Source organism: Candoia aspera, chromosome 3, assembly GCF_035149785.1.
Source record: "Candoia aspera isolate rCanAsp1 chromosome 3, rCanAsp1.hap2, whole genome shotgun sequence".
Taxonomy (NCBI): domain Eukaryota; kingdom Metazoa; phylum Chordata; class Lepidosauria; order Squamata; family Boidae; genus Candoia; species Candoia aspera.
This window is the reverse complement of record NC_086155.1, coordinates 53733909-53755446: the sequence shown is the minus strand read 5'-3', so window position 1 is coordinate 53755446 and position 21538 is coordinate 53733909. Positions and strand designations below refer to the sequence as shown.

General features: G+C 41.4%; 2 protein-coding genes across 6 annotated transcripts in view; both read right to left on the bottom strand.

The window, feature by feature from the left end:
* Positions 1-288: 288 nt before the first annotated feature.
* LOC134493288 (probable transmembrane reductase CYB561D1) lies at positions 289-9424 on the bottom strand. 3 transcript variants are annotated; one of them, XM_063297713.1, is made up of 3 exons: positions 9267-9424; positions 2552-2589; positions 289-893 (listed from the first exon to the last, which is right to left on the bottom strand). In XM_063297713.1, exons 1-3 carry the CDS (start codon positions 9388-9390, stop codon positions 393-395), a joined length of 663 nt encoding a protein of 220 aa, XP_063153783.1. In that variant the 5' UTR covers positions 9391-9424; the 3' UTR covers positions 289-392. The 3 variants fall into 3 exon arrangements, with proteins under 3 accessions (XP_063153783.1, XP_063153784.1, XP_063153785.1); XM_063297714.1 differs by having other exon boundaries at positions 9227-9316; XM_063297715.1 differs by lacking the exon at positions 9267-9424 and adding an exon at positions 8874-9216.
* Positions 9425-12046: 2622 nt separating this feature from the next.
* The window catches only part of ATXN7L2 (ataxin 7 like 2), a 28116-nt gene continuing 18624 nt past the window's right edge, over positions 12047-21538 (bottom strand). For 2 of the 3 annotated variants that reach the window (XM_063297710.1, XM_063297712.1), the window contains 5 exons: positions 18823-19070; positions 18528-18720; positions 17745-17866; positions 15437-16304; positions 12047-12194 (listed from right to left, as the gene is read on the bottom strand). In XM_063297710.1, the coding sequence (XP_063153780.1) occupies positions 12180-12194; positions 15437-16304; positions 17745-17866; positions 18528-18720; positions 18823-19070 (1446 nt within the window). In that variant the 3' untranslated portion in view covers positions 12047-12179. The remainder of the gene's footprint in view (positions 12195-15436; positions 16305-17744; positions 17867-18527; positions 18721-18822; positions 19071-21538) is intronic. The other variant, XM_063297711.1, reaches the window with a different exon arrangement.

The window sequence follows — 21538 nt, the reverse complement described above, 5'->3', positions numbered from 1 at the left end:
TTCTTTACTATTATTCAAGAAGATAGCAAATTGGCAATTTTGGCAACCCTGTGCTTCTCGACAGAAAACGACTATAGATTCAAGCACGAGGACCAGTTAAGCATCTGTGTTAACCTGGTCACTGAGTTAAAAAGAAGAATGGTAACATTTCCAGGACAACTGGATACATTCATTGGTGTGCGCTAGGAGAATAATCCCTTGCCTGGGTCCTCTGCTGATTTGTAACTCCTATCATTCCCTCCAGCACATCCATACCCAACACAGCTATAAAACAAAAGAAGCAGAACGCATAGGAAATCAAATATGAATGTAATAAAAATCATAGTAAAGAGAGAACACACAAATGATAGCACTGAAATGTTGATTCCTGGGGGTCCTACTGAGATCACATCTCAAACATACTGTCTCTTCTTTGACAAACAAGTTCTAGGAATCTGGTTCACAATCATCAGGGCTGGACAAAAGATCAGTCCCAAGCAGAAATACCAAGCCACACCTTTGATCTGGGCCTGAAACCAGTCAGAGCAAATGCCCAGCGCTACAGTGAAAGTGGTCAGCAAGTAAACTATCAGTCCACACACAGTGTGGCACCTCCGGAGCTGAGCCATCAACGAAATCCTTAGAGCCTGTGGAAAGAGGAGGCACAGTCCACACAGGACTTGCCCACAGGTGGCCAAAAATGTCAGGAGACCCAGGATGCTGTGCCAGGAGATGAAGTGCGGGAGCTCACTTCGATTCTTGCTGGAGATAATGAAGGCCAAGCCCAAGGTGGCAGCCACAAGGGCCAGCATTTGTGCAGTCCAATGCAGCAGTACTTTTACTTTGTAGGAGCAGAAGAAGAGGGAACCCTCTGCAGCAAAGATCAGGATGGCTTCCGTCAGACAGAGGCAGAACTGAGAACAGAGGAACCCATTAGCAACAAGGCAGCTGCTCCTACTTAACAGTAACAAGCAAAGTCAAAACCTTGGGAAAAAAGGTTTTTCCTGAACTGTACCATTTAGACTGTAAGGTTGTTGGGTTTTTTTGTTTTAAATGATTTTTTCAACCCTACACCTTTTATTCTATCTGCAGTCTTTGGGACAGCTAACAGCAATGGTTCAACTTCTAGTACACTCCCCACACATACATAATGGCCATGTCAGGTTCAGCCTAATCTTCCTTGGTGCATGTTTTCAATGTGCAGTAAAGGGGGGGAGGGGGTTGCACTATAATGGAAAAGTAGTTAAACCTTTAATTGGTCTGAAGTGACATGGGAAAAAAAATACTACTTGGATGTAGAATAAGGGTGAGTCTCCTTCAAGTCAAGCTCAACTCCTGGTGATTTCATAGACATGCCTATGTAGATTTCTGGGTGCCTATGTGCAATGTTTTGCTATTGCCTTTTTTCCTGATTTTTTTTTTTAACTTCCTAACTTAGTCTACAGTGCGACTACCTGGTCATCTCCTATCCAAGCACTAACCAGGTCTGTCCCTGCTTAAGGGCAGGCAAGTGCTTCTACCTAGCTGGGCACTGACCAACTTTTGGTTAGACTGGGGGTGGTGCTCAGTAAACTGACTTAAGTTTTGGGATTGTGGTGTTAATGAGCATCTGCTGAAAACAGTTGGAGGGAACGGAACCATTCTTGACCTTGCAGGATTCCTTCTCTGTTGTTCTATGTTGTCACTGCCTGTTTACCAGCCCTCCTAGCATGCAAGCAGAAGCAGGAGAAAGTGGAACATCACCTTCCCTTTCTCTTACACTCCCCCTCTGGGTGATCTGCAGTTTGGGCCTCAGTCAGATATGCAATGCATTTTGGGCTTCAAAGGTAACATTTGGGCTTTGAAAGGGGTGCTGGGCAAGAGCCAGGAGAAAAAAATAGATAGTACTATCAACTACTGTATATTTGATTTAATTTTAACTAATTAGAGTCAACACTATCACCCCATACATTTAATAAACTGGTGGCCTTAACAGCAAAGAGTTGGGCTGTAGAAACCATTTTCCCAAGAGTTTCCTACTACAGAAGATCTTTTGACTGGTAACTCTCAGACTTCTCCATTTATAAATGCTAATGCTATCTACTACCACTGTACAAAGTTATTGGGGCAGGGAGGTAATCTAGGGGGAGGACATACATAATTTAAAATGCTGAATTTTAAAGAGAAAGGATCTGAAGTCACAAAAAGAAATGGCACAGTTTTCTTTAAAAAAAACAAGCCACAATCACCATTCTGCTTCAGCAGTTAAATGCTCAGTCTTTGTAGGACAGAAAATGTTTTAAGATCCTTCAGGCAAACCACGCCAGCTATGACCATGCTGTCCTTGTTGGATGATACAAGTATTATTCAACAGGTGCCTGGGATACTGGCACAGTGAAAACTCACACATCTAGAGAGGTGTACGTGTTGGATGTGTACTGTCATCAGCAAAAGAAGGACAAAAGGACCTTCTGCTTCTCTAAAAGGCAACCCGTACGCAGCCTGAGCGTTGATGCTCAATTTCTCATAAGTAAAGCCTAGCAAAAATGAACAACAGTCCTGGGATATATTGAATAAGGAGAGAACAACTTACTGCAATTGACATGAACACTGGATGCCAAGAAAATAAACCTGGAAGGAAGAGAAAAAAGGGAACACTATTCAGCTTTGGCTAAGCAATCTAAAAATAAACCTGACTTCACCAGCCAATATGACGCCAGCAAACCATAACAGAGGAAGTCTGATCTTATGTGTTTGTATGTTGCTGTTTCTGATTATATTTTTATACTTTGTTTTGTTATCTGGTTATGATTCATTATTAGTATTGATGATGCTTGCCACCCTGAGTCACGTGCTAAGTAGGGCAGATATATAGATCATTTAAATAAAAGAACAAGTGTATGATAAACTTGTGGCTGCAGTTAAACAAGTGAGGAACACCTTCGTATCTTAGTTATGGAGGGCTCTGGATGACAGCCCATGCATACACAGCTAACATAGTCACCAGCGCTACAACGATGCGAGGAAAAATGCTATGGTTTAGTTACAATTCTCCACCTGATTTCTCTGGCTTTCTCAGAATGCTCTCTGTGTAACCATAACTATATGCTCTCTGATTTCAGGACATGTACTGTAACTTGTTCCAATTATAACATTTACCATATTGTCTTGCAGCATTTCAAACATTTTGGCAAGGACAGAGAAGATGGTAGGCTACACCGCAAGATCTAAGAAAGCTTGGGGAGAATCAGAGGGTCCAAGCATAATACAGCATTTCCACGCTCTAAAAAGAGAATCCATTCCCATCTAAATATTCCTTTTTTTTTTAGCCTTTTAGCAAACTCTATCTAAAACATTTTCAAGATTTGCTCCACAAATGTTTCATTTATGTATTTATTTTTAAAGGAAATAGAATTTGGAGCATTAGAGAGCTAAAAATGAAACCATACTTCACATAGCATGGAGTTGTTAGCTCTCAATTCCTTATGTTCTTTTTCATACAAATAAGTTTAGATGTAGCAGCCTTTAATATATACAGCCTCATGTTCAACACCTGCATACAACCAACAGCATCTGACACTGTTCCCCTGAAACAGGAGAAAGAATAGGATTCCTTTGTCAGGAGAAGAAATGACTATTTTTAGATTTCAACTTAATTGCACTTTTAATGTTTTCCCACAATGTTTTCAAGTTCTCTAAATTTTATTTAAGTCTTCACACAGTCTTTTCCTACTACTAAGTTCAAATGCTATTCACCCATCCTTTAGACAACAGAAAGCTATCAAGAAATGTTCTACCCTCATTGCCAATCCCTATCCTGCCTCTATTGCGTCTCCCAAATGGGCTCTCCTGATTTTGCATGCAGAGAGCACAGTATGCAAAGCAATTAGTTCAATCTTCCAGCTTTGCGATCCCCCCTCTTTTGCACGTCAATAGCTGTTGGCAAAAACATCTGCCAGTCAAGGCACTGCATCAGGAATAGGACATATTGAGCAGTAGGATTATGTGCATGTCAGCTCTAGATTCATTCTTGACCCCCATAACACCCAGTTCTATGGTAGCCAGGGGAGTTACCTAAATTAGGCAACAACTGGTTCTGACAATAATTTGCAAACCCAACCCTTATTTTGTACATGCTGATGTAAAAGTGGCACATCTGGAACACTTTTCCAGGTGTGCAAACCTGCAAGTACTATTGGTTACCACAATTCCCAGGCCTCATATTTTGCTGTTCTAAAACTGCCCCATCAGATGTGTGAATCCAAGCAAGTGCTGCCCAGTTGCCCATCATCATCCTTTTGTTCTTGGGCCAACCAGGCCAAAGTGCCACACACTGTTGTCTATAACCAAGGAATATGAAAGAACATGGCCAAAGCACAGCACAAGAAAAGAGCAAGGGGTGGCCAAGGCATTTTGCATTTAACATGGGAACATCCTCATTCCACTATTTCACCCTTGTGCTAAACTAGTAACAGTCAGAATTAATGCCCTTACAGTACTATTGATTGAGGCATCTAGAGCTACTGCATGGTTCTGACAGCTCTCCAGCACAGCTCTTTAGGATGGTAACAATAAAATGGCTGTCTATGGTACAGCATAGTGTTTCTCACCCTTGGCAACTTTAAGATGAATGGGCTTCAGCTCCCAGAATTCCCCAGCCAATATGCTGGCTGGGGAATTCTGGGAGCTGAAGCCCACCCACCTTAAAGTTGCCAGGGGTGAGAAACACTGGTATAGAAGAAAGGCCCTGCTCATCTCAGCCTGACAAAGCCAATAAGCAACACTCCCTCCTTTTATCCGCAAGAGAACTAGGGAGGGTCAAGCCTGAGATGCTTTCTCAAATTACATTTCTGCTTTTCTTTTGTCTGTTGTCTTGGTTGTGGCTCTTCCTCCAGTTCCTCAAGGTCACTCTTACAGCCCATTACATTTATGCACATCTCTAGGGGTCTTCCTGAAGCCCTCTGGAAACATATCCAGAATGGCTGCCCCAGCTTTTGAAGCTGTACTACAAAGGCCTTAGTTCCCTCCCATGGTACAGCTGCCACATGAGGCTTCAGCCTGAAGAGTACCAAACATATTTGGTACTGAGCCAAAACCTGGGGAAGGGAGCTATTGACACCTATTCAGCAGGCTTCACCTGTGAGAAGGAAAGTACAGTAGAGAAAGTAGCTCTTCTGGCAACCCCCAAATTTACTTCCCCTTCTTTTCTTCCCATTCCTGTAATGTACAGGTGGGCAATTGAAGTGTAAGAGATTTTTTTGGGCAGACTTGGATAGCACAGATTTCTCGCTGCCAGTGAATGGCTTTAAAAATCAGTGGCCTGGGATATTAGGGCATGTATTCCTGCATTGGGCATTAGTGGTCAACTAGACAGGACAGGCCCCAAACCTTACTTCAAAATGATTCACTGCTCAGCCCAATTTGTGCTGGCAAAAGTCAATAAGCACAGCTTTTGACATGGAACAAGGAATGATGGGTGGAGGCTGCTTTCACAATGGCCAGGGGGCAGGTTGTTGTTGTTGGGCATTCAATGTTCTTAACGCATGCTTGGTTAGGTATCTTCATGCCAGAGCAAGCAGAATATGGGAATACGCCCACAAAAATGTGCAGATCTCAAAGTCCCCTCTCCTTGTCAAGTTGATTTAAGACATTTTCCAGAAGTGGTTTGCCATTGCCTCCTTCCTAGGGCTGAGAGTGACTGGCCCAAGGTCACCCAGCTGGGTTTGTACCTAAGACGGGACTAGAACTCACGGTCTCCCAGTTTCTAGTCTGGTGCCTTACCACTACACCAAACCGGTGCTCTCTTAGGATTTTTAAGCCAATCTATCTCTCATTGAAACATCATCTATGACCTACTGCCTTGTGACAGATCACAAAAGATAGTGTCTCACAGCAACTACAGGGTTTGGGTGTTTTTTTTAGTAGAGCTAAGAATTCCAGAAATTGAAAGGATCTTCTGGTGTTACCTTCACAGAAATGCCTCTCACATAACCATAGAATATATTTTCAATTTGTGCAGGGAGTTGGGGGGAGGGTAAGGAACCACAGCTCTGTGCCAAATCCTCTACCATCTGAAAAGACATACTAGAAGCCAAAAAATTGCAGCGCAAATAGAATCCCTAGGTTCATGACTGGAGGCATTCCATTGAACACCTGCCCTGGTTTCCCGACTTCCAATGAACACATTCCAGAGCCGCTGGGCATGTTTAATCTTCAGTGGGTTTTCTATGGCACAGTGATTTCTCAGATTTTTTCTAAAAGTTTTGGAGCAACTGTTCCAAGCCTACTAAAATTTCTAGGCTACATAACAGTGCTCAGCAACTTTTTGGTACCCAGTGGCTGAAGGGGGAAGGATAAGATTGCAAAGAGTGGGATGATGAACCAAAGGAGTCTGTCTGGGTTAGATCACACATCTCGTTCAGTCCGGGATTTTTTTTCTTCTGTAATGGGGAGGGGGAGCTGTATTAAGTATAAAACCTGAACTGTATTAAGTATATTTCAAGGCTCACACTACTGTGTTTCCACTCTTAAAATGGTAGGGTAGTACCATGTCAATTTTTGGTAATCAAATTGTCAACATTAAGTTGCAGCAACCATTGGAGAGGCCCATGAGTCTGATAGCTAGAAAAAGAGATTTAGGGCTACGTAGTATTGTTATATGGATCACTCTACAACACATAGCGCTATCTATGATCATCACTTTAACAAAAATCAGATTTAGGAGAACAGAATCAGTAGAATAAGTCTAGAAGGAAGGTTAGAAAGTTTAAGGGAGAATTCTGCATATTGAAATACTGTACCTTTTTCTCAACAAAAACAGTGTACCAACTCAATCAACTGTTGGCCAAATCTCAGGAGCAGGCTTCAGTTAGTTCTTTTGTACTGTATATTGTGTATCAGTACACACAGGAATACTCCATGAGAAACTAAACTTCAGCAGAAATCCATAGACTGCATGATAGAGCTTTGTACAGAGCCACAGAAACAACTGAGCTTCGCCACAATATGGTTCAGTATTTGAAATAATCAAAAGAATCAGTATTTTTCATTCAACAAAATTAGAATCTCAAAATCCTAAGCTAGTATTCGGAGTTTCCCCCACCTTCTCATTTACGGGGCTACTGATTTTAATGGGATCTCACAAAAAGAAATATTCTGCTGCCGCCTCCCGCCTCCCGCCTCCCCTCCCAATCTTAAGCAGGCTCTGAAATACACTGAGCACACTAGCTCTGTTGATTTGTTGTAAGTATATTAACCGTGTTAAACCTAACAGAAGTCTCTCCCACTTAAAAGTGCTCAACTCTGGCTGAATCATGCCTGGTTATTACAAATATAAGAAAGCTTTCATACACATAAAAAACAATCCAGCAACTACAGAGCTGTAGTGTCTGTTCTATGAAATTCACTGACGTGTTGGATTCTGAAATAAGAAACATCCGTTATATACTATAGAACTGCCATGTTTTAAAATAAGAGATCTTTCCAGCAGTTGTAACAACAGATAAACACCATTCTAGACTGGAAGAGGCTAAGAACATCATACATCATAAAAATTGTAATCTCTATGGAACTGCAGATAATGAAACAGATTTAGAGTGCATACTATGCAAAATTATGAGCAGAGCCTGCCCCGGTACACCTAAAAACATAAACCCTGTTTGATTACCTAATTTTAGGCAGAAACAAAATAGGATTAACTGAATATGCTTAAACCAAGTTTATTAGGTTCCAAGGTTTGATTTTATAATGGCCGAAACACTCTCAACACAAATTAAGTGCTGCTCATCTGTTTCTGTATAAAACCTCCCTTAATTTGCTTTTGAAACCAAGGATAGCCATATTTTTTTTAAGTAGAAGCTACCATGTTGCTGTGATGGAACTGGGCACCTGCTAACTTACACGGATAGGTCCATGTTTATTTTCTTGGCAATAGTATAGAAATGGTTTATGATTGCTACCTTTTGGAACTTCCGTCCCTTTCCAGTCTAACCTACAGCCCTTGGATATCCTGACAGTCATCCAACCCCACTTTCCAGAATCAGCCAAAGTTGACTAAGTAGTACCACCTACAATGAGTTGGCCATGAGGGAACAAGTATTATATTGCCTTATAAGTCAGCTTATACATAATTCCTGCGTACATCATTCATTCAGGATCTACACTTGGTTTCTTAACTCTTGTATCTGGCATGCCATAAAAGACACATGGTATATCACATGGGCAAATCAACATAGCTTGTACTTTACCTACAGCTTTTCACCCAGGAAGTTATAACTTTTGAAGTAGTCCAAGATGTCATTCTTTGTTTCCCTAGTTCAGAGAGCAAGACACTGCACAGCATCAGTATTACCTGTACTTGAAAAAACACTATTCTGTACTTCCAGGTAATTAACATAGGGAAAAATGGAAGTACATTTTAAACACTCTTTTCCCCCTAAAGAAAGTCTACTATGTGTAACTGTGTAGTTGGATATCATCTTTTTTACTCACTTGGACAGGTGCAGAGGAACATATCCCCAAGACTGCTTAATTGCCATTTCTCTTTGTATTAAAATACCAATATCTTATAAATGTTTAAAAAGGCTTCTTTTACCATCTACATGCAGGGTGGGGCAAGAGAAGCAAAATTCCATAAGCTAAGCTATGGAGAATTCTCTCTATGCTTATCAGCTATTTTTATACACTGTAGTTTAATTCATTCCATTCTTTCTCACCAAAGCATAAAGCAAAAATAGATGAACTAAAAACCAAAACCAGCACCTGGAGAAGAAAGAAAATCATGAACACGCAGCGATGTTCACAAAGAAGCCTCTCGCTTCGGCTGCGGTGTAGACAGATTTTCACAGGTTTTCTCCATTGTTAAGCTTCTTAGCTAACAAATGCTCATCCATCACCCTAATAACTCTCTCGCTTACCGTATAATTCGCCCCCACTACTTTAGGGACGACATTTTTTTCTGATTTCTGGTTTGTCCCACCAATCTGACGCTATCTGCCAGCCTGACATTTGCTGCTTCACACAATTCTTAAACTCCTTGAAGCACGTCTGAATAAATAAAAGTTGAGGCCAAGTCATTCAGCCACGATACTAGCGGGCTCTCCCGCTGTCATATCGTGAACCAACTGTCCCCAAGAGCGACCAAAGAATGGAGAGGCTACTCCGGGACAACCCAGAGGCGCGAGAGAAGAAGAGCCTCACGCAGCCGATTCCTTTTGGGGAAAGGAGGAATATCTGCCGTTTCCAGGAAAGAGTCCCCAGCGGGACCCACCCTGGTGCTGGGAGCAACCGGAAGGAGAGGTGCCACTCACTAGTGCCAGGCCTGGAGAGCAGCAGCAGAAAAGCAGTCATCCCCAAAGCCGCTAGGTGGGCCAGGGCCCTGCAGCCGCGCCGCAGCCAAACAAACGCACGGCGCTCGGCGGGGGCGTCCGACATTACGAAGACGTCCTCCCCGCCGCCTCCTCCGGCGTTTATTCTGGGAAGGGAAGCGCTGGGTGTGGTTTGCAGGCGGCTGCAACGCACAAGCACCTGTTGGGAGGGGGCGTAGCCCGGGAGAAAAGGCTAGGAGGTCTTCCCGGGCAGGGAAATCTGGGAGACGCTGGCGGACAGATGTCGTTCGGTCCCACTCCCATTCCCTTCTTACGAGACAGCCAACAAAGCTTCCTGCCTTCTTTTTAGGGATTCAGGTGGTTTGATTGGAAATCACCAGGCCCGAGTAATCTACACTCTAGCGCGTGTAGAGAAATGATCGAGAATCAAGCGAGGGAATCTGAATCTAATGCCCGCCGCCGTCCACAGGATACGTCCTCAGGACCCACTTGCCCGTAGTTAGGCATGCTTTACTCAGATCAGTATTCTGGCGTTCCATGGCACGTCAGGCTAAAATATGGTGAGTTGGTTTGGGTTACACCCACTCTCTAAAATCATACACTGAGGAGGGCGATGTGTCTGTCAAATCATAAACCATGATCTATAGTTTAGTGCAATGACATCCTGTGAACCCAGCCAACCATGGCTTGGAGTTAGGGTAAGGTCACTCCCTCTTGAATATCCACAATGCCTCCTCTCTTCAAATCACACCTTTCAGGGAAGAGGTTGCAAGTTCCAAGGAGAATTGGAATTATTTAGGAGTTTTCTTACCGGATCATTCTAAATGTCAGTTTCATAATTTTCCAGTGTATAAGCAAAAAGTGCCCTGGCTACCTCCAGATGTGTATCTACATTTTTCTTGCTGCCTACAGCCATTTTTATTTAAAAATAAAACACACCAATTGGGATATATGTATCTTTTCTTCCTCTTCTCTCAACTCCCATGTTGTGGATAAAGCCACATGGAAAGCAGCCATCTGTATCTTCCCCGTTTTGAAAACACCAGGTCACTTTTCTGTGCCTAACTAGAGAAACAGTGGAGCAGGGGGTGTTCTCTCAACAGATCAGTTCTGCCATTACAAATGGTCAAGTGAGGCTTATCCAGCTTTTTACTCAGAAATTCAGTGAAACGAGGCAGAAGCCAAAACATTACCAGTTAAATGGCCATTTCTATGTTCAACTGCATTTTATGTTCAAGTATGTATACTCAATGTTTCCTGGTTCTGCCTGAAGTCACATTTCCACCACTATCTCCTACCCTTCACAACTTCTAAAAAAATCAGGTATTTCTTGCCACTGGAATTTAGCATTTCTCTTCACCCATCTGTCTCTACTAATGCCAGTTGCCTAATTTCTCAGGCGGAGACCTTTGCTGGCATTTAAGCCGCCTTCAAGGTGTCTAAAACTTCAAGCACCAAAGCAATGTTTCTTTACCCAGGATTTCTCAGGAGAAAACCCCTGATTATTCAATATGACATTAAATTTATTCCCCAAATTCTTATGCAGGTTGTCTGCAGCTCAAGAATTAGACTTCCAGTGAAAATCTCTTACTGTTGAGCAAAGGCCACTGTCATAGGTGAATCCCTGTAATGTTTTGCCCCAGCCTGCTTGTTGCTAAGCGAAAGCATTTGAGGCCATATGCATATTTTAATTCACTGGTCTTTCTCACAAAATCGTATTTCCATTTGATTCTCCTTTGCCAGGTAATGTGCATTATTCTAGAGGCAGCCAGAGGCACTGAATCCTCCAGATTTTTCAAACCAGCCTCCTTCGAAATGTGCCAAACTGCAACTTCCATAATCTGGAGCCAGCAATGTTGGCTTAATTTATTGCTAAAGTTCAACAGGCCTGAAGGGAACCTAGATGGGGAAACCTGGAGTACAAAGATGGGATGATGAACAGAATTGTAAGTTAAGTGCCATGGAAAAACTCCACTAAAGCAAACATCTGGTTTAATCTGCATAAAAACAATCCTTGTGTATTTATGTACTTGGTGGGGAATAAAATCTTTCTGTGCCTACTGCCTGAATTACTTGCAGTATGCACTCTCATCCCAGCTCCCCACCCCGCTTTTTCCTTTTCATCTTCAAGACTATGAACCAGTAGCCTTTTAACATTAGAGAAGGAGCAGAGCAACACTGCCTTTTTTTCTCATCTAAAATACCTTTATATTTTCAAACCAAGAATAGGGATGAAAATGGTGCTTTCAGTCATTACTGCACTGATATATCAATCCTGTATATGCTATAGAGAAACGTGGCTTCTGTCTCTGCTTTAAAAGCAAGTAGCACTTAGAGGCAGAGAGAGAAAAGGGCTTGGTCAAGGTACAGTTAGAAGCAGAGAGAGGAAAGGATGATTAAGGTTCAGCCTGAGTGACAATCGTCTAGCACAGGAACCACTGCAGAGGTAAACAAAGCAAGAAAATGGGCATTTGCCAATAGCATTATCATCTGCCAAGCTGTATTAATAACCACTGACACACCCAGGAAGATGCCAAAATATTAGCATCCCCTGCCAAAGCCTGTAATCCTAATTTTTGTATGGGGCCACTGCTTCTGCCACCCTTTCTGGAATTGTATACAGGAGTTGTGAAAGGGATACTGCATTTTTGTCAGTGTCCTTTGATCCAATTTTTGTCTCTCTTCCCCATCCCTTCCACTTTGTTATTTATTTATTTCTGTAAGCAAAACCACCACAACACCAAAAAAGAACAATAGCAGTCTTCAGGTATTTTAGAGGATTTTTTTCTCTAAAAAAATACTATAAAGTTATAAAAAGCAAAGAGGCTTCGAATTGGACCCAGGGACAGAGTTCTTAGACAGTTGGCTCCTTCTGCAGAATGCAGGCACTTGCTGTTAATGCGCTTTTGACTGTAAAGAGAAGAAAGAAGACAGTGTCAATGCAGAATATGGCAGTTCATGTCATACCAGTTACAGAAAAAAGTGCCTATCATAGCTAGTGTGTAGCCAGTGCCTCTCTGAAATGACAAAAGGACATACATCTATCTTTATTAATTAATAACCTTTCATGAAAGTGAAATGGACTTCGTATATGTTGGCAGAGCATCATCTAAAGATCATCTCTAACTGAAAAAAGTTGGATCAGGTTTCAAATAAACACAACTGCAGGTAACATGCTCCCCAATCACCTCTCTGCAGCAAGTGCATAAATTGGACTATAGTATAGTAAGGAATTGCTCCCTTGCTGTCCATAATTAGGGGTTCACAGTAATCCAAGGTGACACAAAAACAGAGGCTCATATCATCCTCCAGCAAGCAATCAGCTATTTCCACATAGCTTCTCCCATGTGGCTGCAAAGACATTTAAAAGATGAAATCACATAGTGGTACAATACATTTTTCGTGCCCACTTGCTTAACCAAGGTGGACTTCAAACTGAATGGGGAGGAAATGTTGAGTATATACGAAATTCTGAGTGTACAGTATGTATATGTGTTTAACTGTAATCCAGTAATCCAGAGGGAGCCTGGGGACCTGTGCCTCTGACTGATATATACTGTACCTCCAAGTCACTAGTGGCTGGAATCCCACTCACAGAACATCAGGAGCTATCACAGCAACTGCAGTCTCATGTTTCAGGAACAGCGTTTTAAAATGAAATCTCTACTGGATTTAGTTCATATTTCCATGACAAATGAAATAAACTAATCCAAGGCAGAAAGAAACTCTACCTCTTTCTGAGTTGGTAGCTGGGCACTGTTTCAACATAACGCAATATAACTGCAGTGGTGGTGTAATACATTTAATAAATATCTGGTCAGTGACCATAATAAAATCAACTAAATTGAATTAACATTTAATAAATACGTATATAATTCAGCAGCTGAGAACTCTGGCTGGTGGGTACCAAGCAGAGGGTTGGATTAGATGACCTTCAAAGGACCCTCAAATTTCTGATTCTGACAATAGAGAATGTGCAGATCCTTCATACTTTTAAAGTCAATACCAGCATATCCTCAAATCAGTTACCTGAAGGTAAGATTAATCTAAGTATTATTGCCAGTTTTAATTTCAAGATACCTACAAACTGTTGGCCTTTTGTCAAAAGTTTTAGAAGCAGAAACTATTTTTTGTTCATATTGGGAGAACCAAGCACAGTTTTGCTCACACCCTGCCATAAAACTTCCAATACTAGTCTGAATTTGGATGTCTTGAATTCTCAGCTCCCTTTCTCCCAAAAGGAAACTTTTAGTTTGAGTTGCAGAAAAGAGAGGTGTGCCTGGCAGAACAGAAACATCAAATGGGGTGCTGATCATTAGCTGGGGTTTCATTCCCCATTCCACTCAGCTCATTTTAAGATAAATTTAACTAATTTGCAGCATTGCACAAACATCTATCAGTGTGTTCAGAGGCTTGACTTCAGCAAGTTCTTATGAGATATGAATTATACTGGAGACACAAATGAAAGGCGAAAGGTCCCCTGTGCAAGCACCAAGTCATGTCTGACCCTTTGGGGGGATGCCGCTTTCGTGACGTTTTCTTGGCAGACTATAGCAGGGTGGTTTGCCATTGCCTTCCCCAAAATTGTCACCTTCCCCAGCAAGCTGGGTACTCATTTTACCGACCTCGGAAGGATGGAAGGCTGAGTCGACCTGAGCCGGCTACCCGAGGATCCAGCTTCCGCTGGAATCGAACTCAGGTTGTGGGGAGAGTTTTGGTTGCAATACTGCCACCTACCACTCTGCGCCACACGAGACACAAATACAGTCTGTAAATTAAAGGTCCATTTCTAATGTTTTGTGCAATCTCCTTTCTTCAATTATGTTTCCAGGGAATTGCATAACCTGGTCTTCTTGATCAGAATCTGATTATTCCAATATATTTACTGTAAGTTCCTACTTAAATATGTCCTGTCCCTTCAAAGAGCTCTTAGCTGCCAGTTTGTCCCCATCCCATCCCCCGGGACGACAGCAACTTAACAGAAGAACATTCAGCAGGTGAAGCTGCTTTCCTATCTCATATGATGGAAAAACTGCATTTGTGAATTGCTGCTTCTTGTACAGCTCTTATGGTCAAGCAATCCTGTTAAGAAACAGGACTGGAACTTTAGCACATGCTAAAGCATGCATAAAACTAAAAGAGCAGAATAAGAAAGGTGGGAATGCTAGATTCGTGCATCACATTAAGCGCAGGTTTGTTTTAACCATCGTTATTGAATACATGATGCTAAGCCATAAACTGTGGTTTACAGATAACTATGGTTGAACCAGAACTAAAGTACACTAAAACTTAGCATGATTTGTGATTTCAGCCATTATGTTTCTATCTTCTGTCCTTCCAGATTGTGCAGAAATAAAACACAGTTTCATGTGGCTTGAAAGCTAGTATTCCGAATAGTAGCTACTACAACGGCCTTCCCCAGCACTTATTATTCAAAATAAACAGCCCTCCCGAGGCTTTGATAAGAAATAGATTTCCCCAGCAATAAAATTAGTTCCCGTGATCATTTGACTTTTCAGTGATTGTAAATTGACTTAATCTATCAACGTTGCTGAATTCCTTTTTAAATTTTAAAAAAATGTTCAGAAATATTTGCTATTGAGTGGTACAGAAATTTTAAAAACACTTCAGTGTTAGATAACCAAAAAAGAACATTGATTAAAAATCCTATTCTTACCATGCGAAAATAAAAATAAATACAAATTTACCCACCACGTCCTTATTTCTCAAAAAATTGACCTCATCAGTTGATCATTTCATGGTTCATTTGGCTAATCCACTAAATAAAGCTTACTATACTAATAAAAAATACAAGCTTGAAATGGTGACTATTCATCGTTGTTCAGTTTTGCTGCATTATTTTTCAAACATGTAACAATTGCAAACACACCTAAGAAGATACATCCGAATACTTCAAACAGCACTATAGCAGAAACTGAATGGAATGTACGTGATGCTACCTACTTTAATATTGATTGTATTTGTTTTGACATGTTATACCAGTTTACACTTATGAAGTAGTCAGCCTTGTAATGGCAGAATGCAGACTTTGCAACATAAAGTTGATGAAGGCAAAAAGAAAGCCAGTACAGTTCTTCAAAGGTGGAAGGAAATTCAACCATACTCTTATGATGCCCAAAACAGGAACTTACCTTCATTGTGTTCTGCTTCTCCTCAAAGGAGACAACTGGCTTCTTCCTTCTGACTGAGCCACCCAAATCAGAGGAGGAACAAGAAGGCATGGGTGAGGGTGAGTGCTTGGTCTTCACTGGCCTACAGTAGGTGGCTGAATTCTTGCGTCTCTTAGCCTCTTCATCAGAGATGCAGTTGGTCAACATTGTTTTTGGACCATTCAGTGAGGAGCCCTGGTTCTCCAGTGATGAGGATTTGACTGGCATGTGGCTAGGTGCCCTGCAATCCAGATGGTTGACCCTCTTGATTCTGGTCCCTGAAGAGACTGTCCCATTCAGGGAAAGGTTGGAGGAAGCCACCCCAGATGTCTTAGCCTTGGCAGATGGATGGGACACCTGGCAGCCAGCTGCCTTGTTCTTGCCCAGATCTAGGAAACAAGTTTGTTTGTATGGTGGGCTAGCAGGGGCACTGGAAGATTGCTTGCGCTTCCGAGCTAAGGCTTCTGGCTCCACATTGCCAGCCATCTCCTTGGCTTTGGAGGACTTGCTGGCCTTGTTCAAAGGCAACTTGCTGAACGATGGTGATGGGGTATTGGCTGGGAGTGGGGAGGTGATGGATTGGCTTCCACCCATGCAGTCTGACTGGCTACAGGCAGCTGCAGCATGGGGCGAACCAACTGCATAGTTCACACCATGGTGATGACAGCTGTCCCTGGATGTCATGGTCACTGAAGTTGCCCAGGATACAGAGGTCCTGCCCAGGGTATTGTGGGGAAGGCTGCAAACCAGGGAGGAATTGTAATTTGGGGATGTATTGGATGTAGAGAAGCCCAAAAGCATTGGTGATGGTGTGGTGGAAATTGGATGATCAGCAGCTGGAGGAATCCTTCTGGGTGAGTCAAAGCAAGAAAACAAAGAGTTAAGAAGCAAAGCTTGTTTAACATACCAGCTGTCAATTATTCAGCCCAGATGTCAGTACTGGATCATTGTGCTCTGTTTTTTTTGTATTTCCAAAATTATACAGGATCTCTCTGTTGTCCTTCAGATTCAAAACCTTTTCTTTTTCTTTTTTTGTTCCTATCACTGTCAAATTGTAAAGGTCTTTACAAGTACAGATACCTTCAAATACATTGTCTCCATTGTCTCTCAACCTCTTCCCCTGCTAGACTCACCCATTATTCAGATAGGTTTTCTGTCTATGAAGGAGACACCATGAAACTTGGTAATCCAGTGCCATCTACTGGAGAAACCGCCCCCCCCCAAAAAAAAACAGCAGAGACTCAACAAATATTTCAACAGACACTGGCTTAGAGTGATTGATGATGAAGCAGTGGAATGAAAGCTAAACAGACATGACTAGCTCCTATCAATGACGTGTAAAAGGTGGGCCTACCTATTGGGACACAAAAAATATTCAACGGATCCCTATTTGTTTCCAATGATCCAGATATCTTTTTTTATTCCTAGATACCACTTCTGTCAAAGAGATACACAACTGTAAAATACAACAAATACACAATTTTAAAAATTCCAGTCTTGCTTGGAATGAAAATGAAAAACTCTCATCTAAGATAATACCTCTCTCCATGATGACAGAGTGTAAGATTGTCAGTCTGAGTTAATAAACTGAATGAATGGCTTATGGCACAATTCTATATGAAAATCCACCAAGCTGTTGTTGCTTGGGGTTTTTTTGACAGCACTAGGTAAAGACAATTTCTCAGTCTTCTAACAATTGTTTTTGTGCTTCTTAATCTTTGCACTATTTTATCCTTGATATTTTTTTAAATTTACTTTTCCTTTGTTACATATTGTTAGTGGTTTTACTCTGCTTTTTATCTAAGCTGTTTCATTGTAACTGTTAAATGTCTTTAACAAGTAATTATGTAGAAAACTTAGTAGTTTAAAAAAGAAAAGAATACATAGATATAATTGAATTTTCAGGTACAAGGAGGGTCTGTGCTGTTTTTGCAGTTTTTCCTTTTTTTTCCTTCTTGTACATTATGGGCCCAATCTTTAGACATTTCTAGTGTTCGATGATGATGCCAAATCCCTTTTAAAAGTACAAATTTAGGAATACAATTTTATGTGAGCCACTCAGAGTTTGTTGAATTGGGTGAGATGCAAACTATGTAAATAAATAAATCAGGACTTGTTTTGAGAAATATGCAAGACTATTCTATTATGACTTAGGATTGACTTCTTATACATGAAGACATCATACTGCTCTTCCACTGCATGCCCATGTGCATGTATATGACTGTGCAAAGGCAGAAGCATATTCGAATTATTCCCCCAATTTGTTTGGCATTCTCCTTGGGTAACTTACTTCCACATGTGTGAGCTAAGATGTCTCTCCAGCATGGAATTGAGTGCAGAGCAGAACCGATCCAGCCGTCGACTGAACACATAACACCCTGGGCTCACCAATCTGCTTCCAAAAGTGCAGAACTGTTGTGGTGGAGGAGGGGTAAATGGAAGGATGGAAGTGTTAGGAACTCAAAGTCATGGAAAGAGCATGCACTCTAATTCGACCAAGACAAGCAGGAGATACAGTTTATACCAAGGATGTTATTCATTCTATCCTCTAGTTCTCCAGCTTCTGAAAAAGAGAGACTAAGTCACATCTATCCTGTTAAGTTCCAAGAATAATTAATTTTTTGTGGATTCAACCCACATTTCATTAGTGCAGCAGAGAATATTTGTATTTGTTAACCCCAAGATTCAAGCTCTGGTCAACTGAATTAAAGGGATTATTAATCTCAAAGCTAGGAGGAGTCTCTTTTCTTTGGAGAATCACTTCTTGCCCTTCAAAACACTGGACTGGGTAGACTAAAGGCTTGACAGATTGGCTCAATTTACATATTGTGCTAAGCATTATCGAACAAGCATAATGGCTGGGTTCAGAGATCACGTTAAGCCAAAAACAAATATATCACATTACGACTTAGAGTCATGTGTGAACCCATGCGCTAAAAGGCCATATCACAGATGCATAGGTACAACACTGCATTCCCCTATAGCACCATTTTTAACATTTGGCAAGTATCTCCCATCAAAGCCACCCAGCTCAAAGTAGATAGAGCAGGATGGGTCTCAGCCTGTCACCTACTGCCTGGGGATGTGGTCGTCGTGTTGCATAATGGCAATCTAACTTGCGGGGATCATCTGTGGCATCGTCCTCACTCTCCTCACTTGTCACCCGCCCAGTGCTCTTGGGTGCTGGGAAACGGTAGAGATGGTGGTCAGTTTCACAAGAAGAAACAGGCCCGTCGTCAGGGTCACTCTCTGAGGAAACCCTAGATCTGAAAGCAATGGAAGGAGGATAAAAGCTGAGCTTTCCAAGAATTGAATTTCGAGAATCTATGGCAATACCATCGTGCTCCCTCCTCCCAGTTGTGCCTTACCTGGAAAGTGCACAGTGGGAATATGGTTGTTTTGTGTGACGAGAAGGAGAAACATTGGACAGGACCAAAGACGTCTGTGACATGGAAGAGAAGTCCTGCAACAGTCGTTCAGTAGCTATTTCTTTCCTCACTGGACTCTTATCTTTGGGAGACTCGCCTTTCTTGGTGCTGGCCTTCAGTTCAGCCACTAACACATCAAAGTCCTTTGTGCGGCCCTGCACCTCTCGACGCTGATGTACAGAATGGATCTGGGGCACAGGCAGGGTAGACAGGTTAGATTTGTCAGCTGGCTGGTGGAAAAGCAAGTTCAGAGAGAGGATGTGACGACAGGCCACTTTCAAATAAAGAACATCCCACATAAAACCCGTGAGTGGTACAATCTTGTGAGAAGAGTGTGTGACATTTCTCTAGTGAACATTTTAACAAGTCTCTGAGAGACTGGAACTCAAGCAGGGTTAAGGTTAGACAATCATCATTTATATGGGAGTGGGCAATCTTTTCTTGGGGAAAGGACCACACCTGGTCCTTTAATGGGCTCTCAGGAGCCATACTCCAGGAATTGGTTGAAAGTGGAATCGAAGCTAAGACAAAGCCAAATTTAATGTGATTCAATTTAATTAAATATTAACTACACCCTGTGTTTAATAATTTTCCATTTCTGTCACATTAAACATGACAGTTCAATAGCATCTTTTGGAAGAGTCCTTAACCTGAATCCAAGACTTGGTGGGAATGCATGCGGCTTCTGACAGATACTAAATTAAACAAGATTTGTTAAAGGTTTGGCTTGAAAAAAAAATCTGTCTTATTGTGAAAAAGCAGAGAAAAAATTATTGTATACAGTTGCATATAATGTGACGTTATTCACAATGGGAAATTATCCAAAGCTATCTTATAAAGATTTATTCATTGCACTTGTTACATATTATATTATATTACATTATATTATATTAATTATATTATTTTCCCATCACACTATTCCCTCTTGGGGCAATATTATGCATGGCACAGAAAGGGAGTAAGGAACAGTAAGACAAAGGCAAAGAAGGTATGAAATAAGAAAAAATAACAGGAAATGTACATACTTTTAGTTTCTACCAATACCATTCATGATTCATCTCCCTGTCTTTCTACCCTTGCAAACCATCCTTCCTTCCACCACATCCATATACCACCTATATGCTGCCTTTGGTCTTTTAAACTTTTTCGTTTTGAGGATCTTATCCAGCCAGAACTTTCTTGGCCTTCCCCTTCCTCTCAGTCTATTTGCTCTTCCTTCACATATTACTTTTGCAATTCAAGCCTCCGCCATTCTATCTATCTGACCAAGCCACCATATTTTTGGACTGGTCACTCACTTTCATAATCAATTCACATTCAGCACACATCCATTCTCAACCCTGTATGTTCTCGTTTGACCCTATGCCCTTAAGTATGCCATTCAATGTTCTTACATGTTTCTCCTGAAATACCTAGCTCTCATTTCCATAGAACCAATCAGGCAGAAGCTTTTATTCCCAGCCATTTTCACTTCTTTCAAGAAGCATTCATTCCTCACAACAGAACACATAGTACCCACTATGTTTCTATCAGTATTTACACATCCTAAAATCTCTCAATCCATTTTCCCATCTTTAATAAACATCGTACCAAGGTCACAAATCCATCTACTTGCTCTAGTTTTTTTTCCCATTTATGTATAACTTAAAATCATTCACTCCATTTCCTTGTCAAACGTAATTACCACATCCACATTGCTCACTGCATCATACACTCTAACATTCACTGCAAATTATTCAGTTCTCAGCTAACAACACAGCATCATCTGCATACAAAAGTACATGTATATTCATATGCACAAACAACTCACTTCTAACATCGTTGCAAGCATTCCTTACATATTTATCCATAAATACATTAAACAACCTAGAGAAATACTATATCCTTGTCCTATCCCCTGCTCAGTACTGAACCATTCTCCAAGCATTCTATTTATTTTAACACATGCTTTATTTCCATGATACACCTCTCTTATCACTGTCAGTAACCAGTTTTCTACTCCATATTCTCACAAAGCATTTCATCATTCAAGCTGATTCTCTTTATCATGTATTTTCTCTAAATCAATAAATGCAGCCTGAATACCACCAGCTATAGGCTTAATTCACACCCTCCCTGACTCCTTTGGGATGGCAGGCAGGGCATGAGTGATGGACTGAGACCATCAATACTTCCCAAGGGTAGGATTTGATGCTACTAGTCTTGAAGGATGCAGGAGTGCACCCTTTCCTAAAGAAGCCCTCCTTGGATCCAACCTTGTTTGATAACTTCCACCCAGGCTCCAGCCTTCCTCTTTCTAGGAAAGGTTGTTGAGAAAGTCTTTGAGAATTTGTTACAGAGGATCCTAGAGAAAATGGATAATCTGGATCCTTTTCGGTTTAGATTCAGGCCTAGTCATGGGACAGAAACAGTGCTGGTCACTTTGGCAGAAAAACTACATGTGGATCAAGATGGGGAAAGGGCACTACTCTTGGTCCTTTCAGACTTCTTGATGGTGTTCAATATTATTAACATCCTTCTTAACAACTTGTAATGGTTGTGAGTTGAGGACACCATCATTCAGTGTTTCCATTCCTACTTGAGTGGGTAGTTCCAGTTGGTGGTCAAGGAGGTAGCAATTGATCCCTAGAGAACTCCAATATGTTCTCTAGGCCTC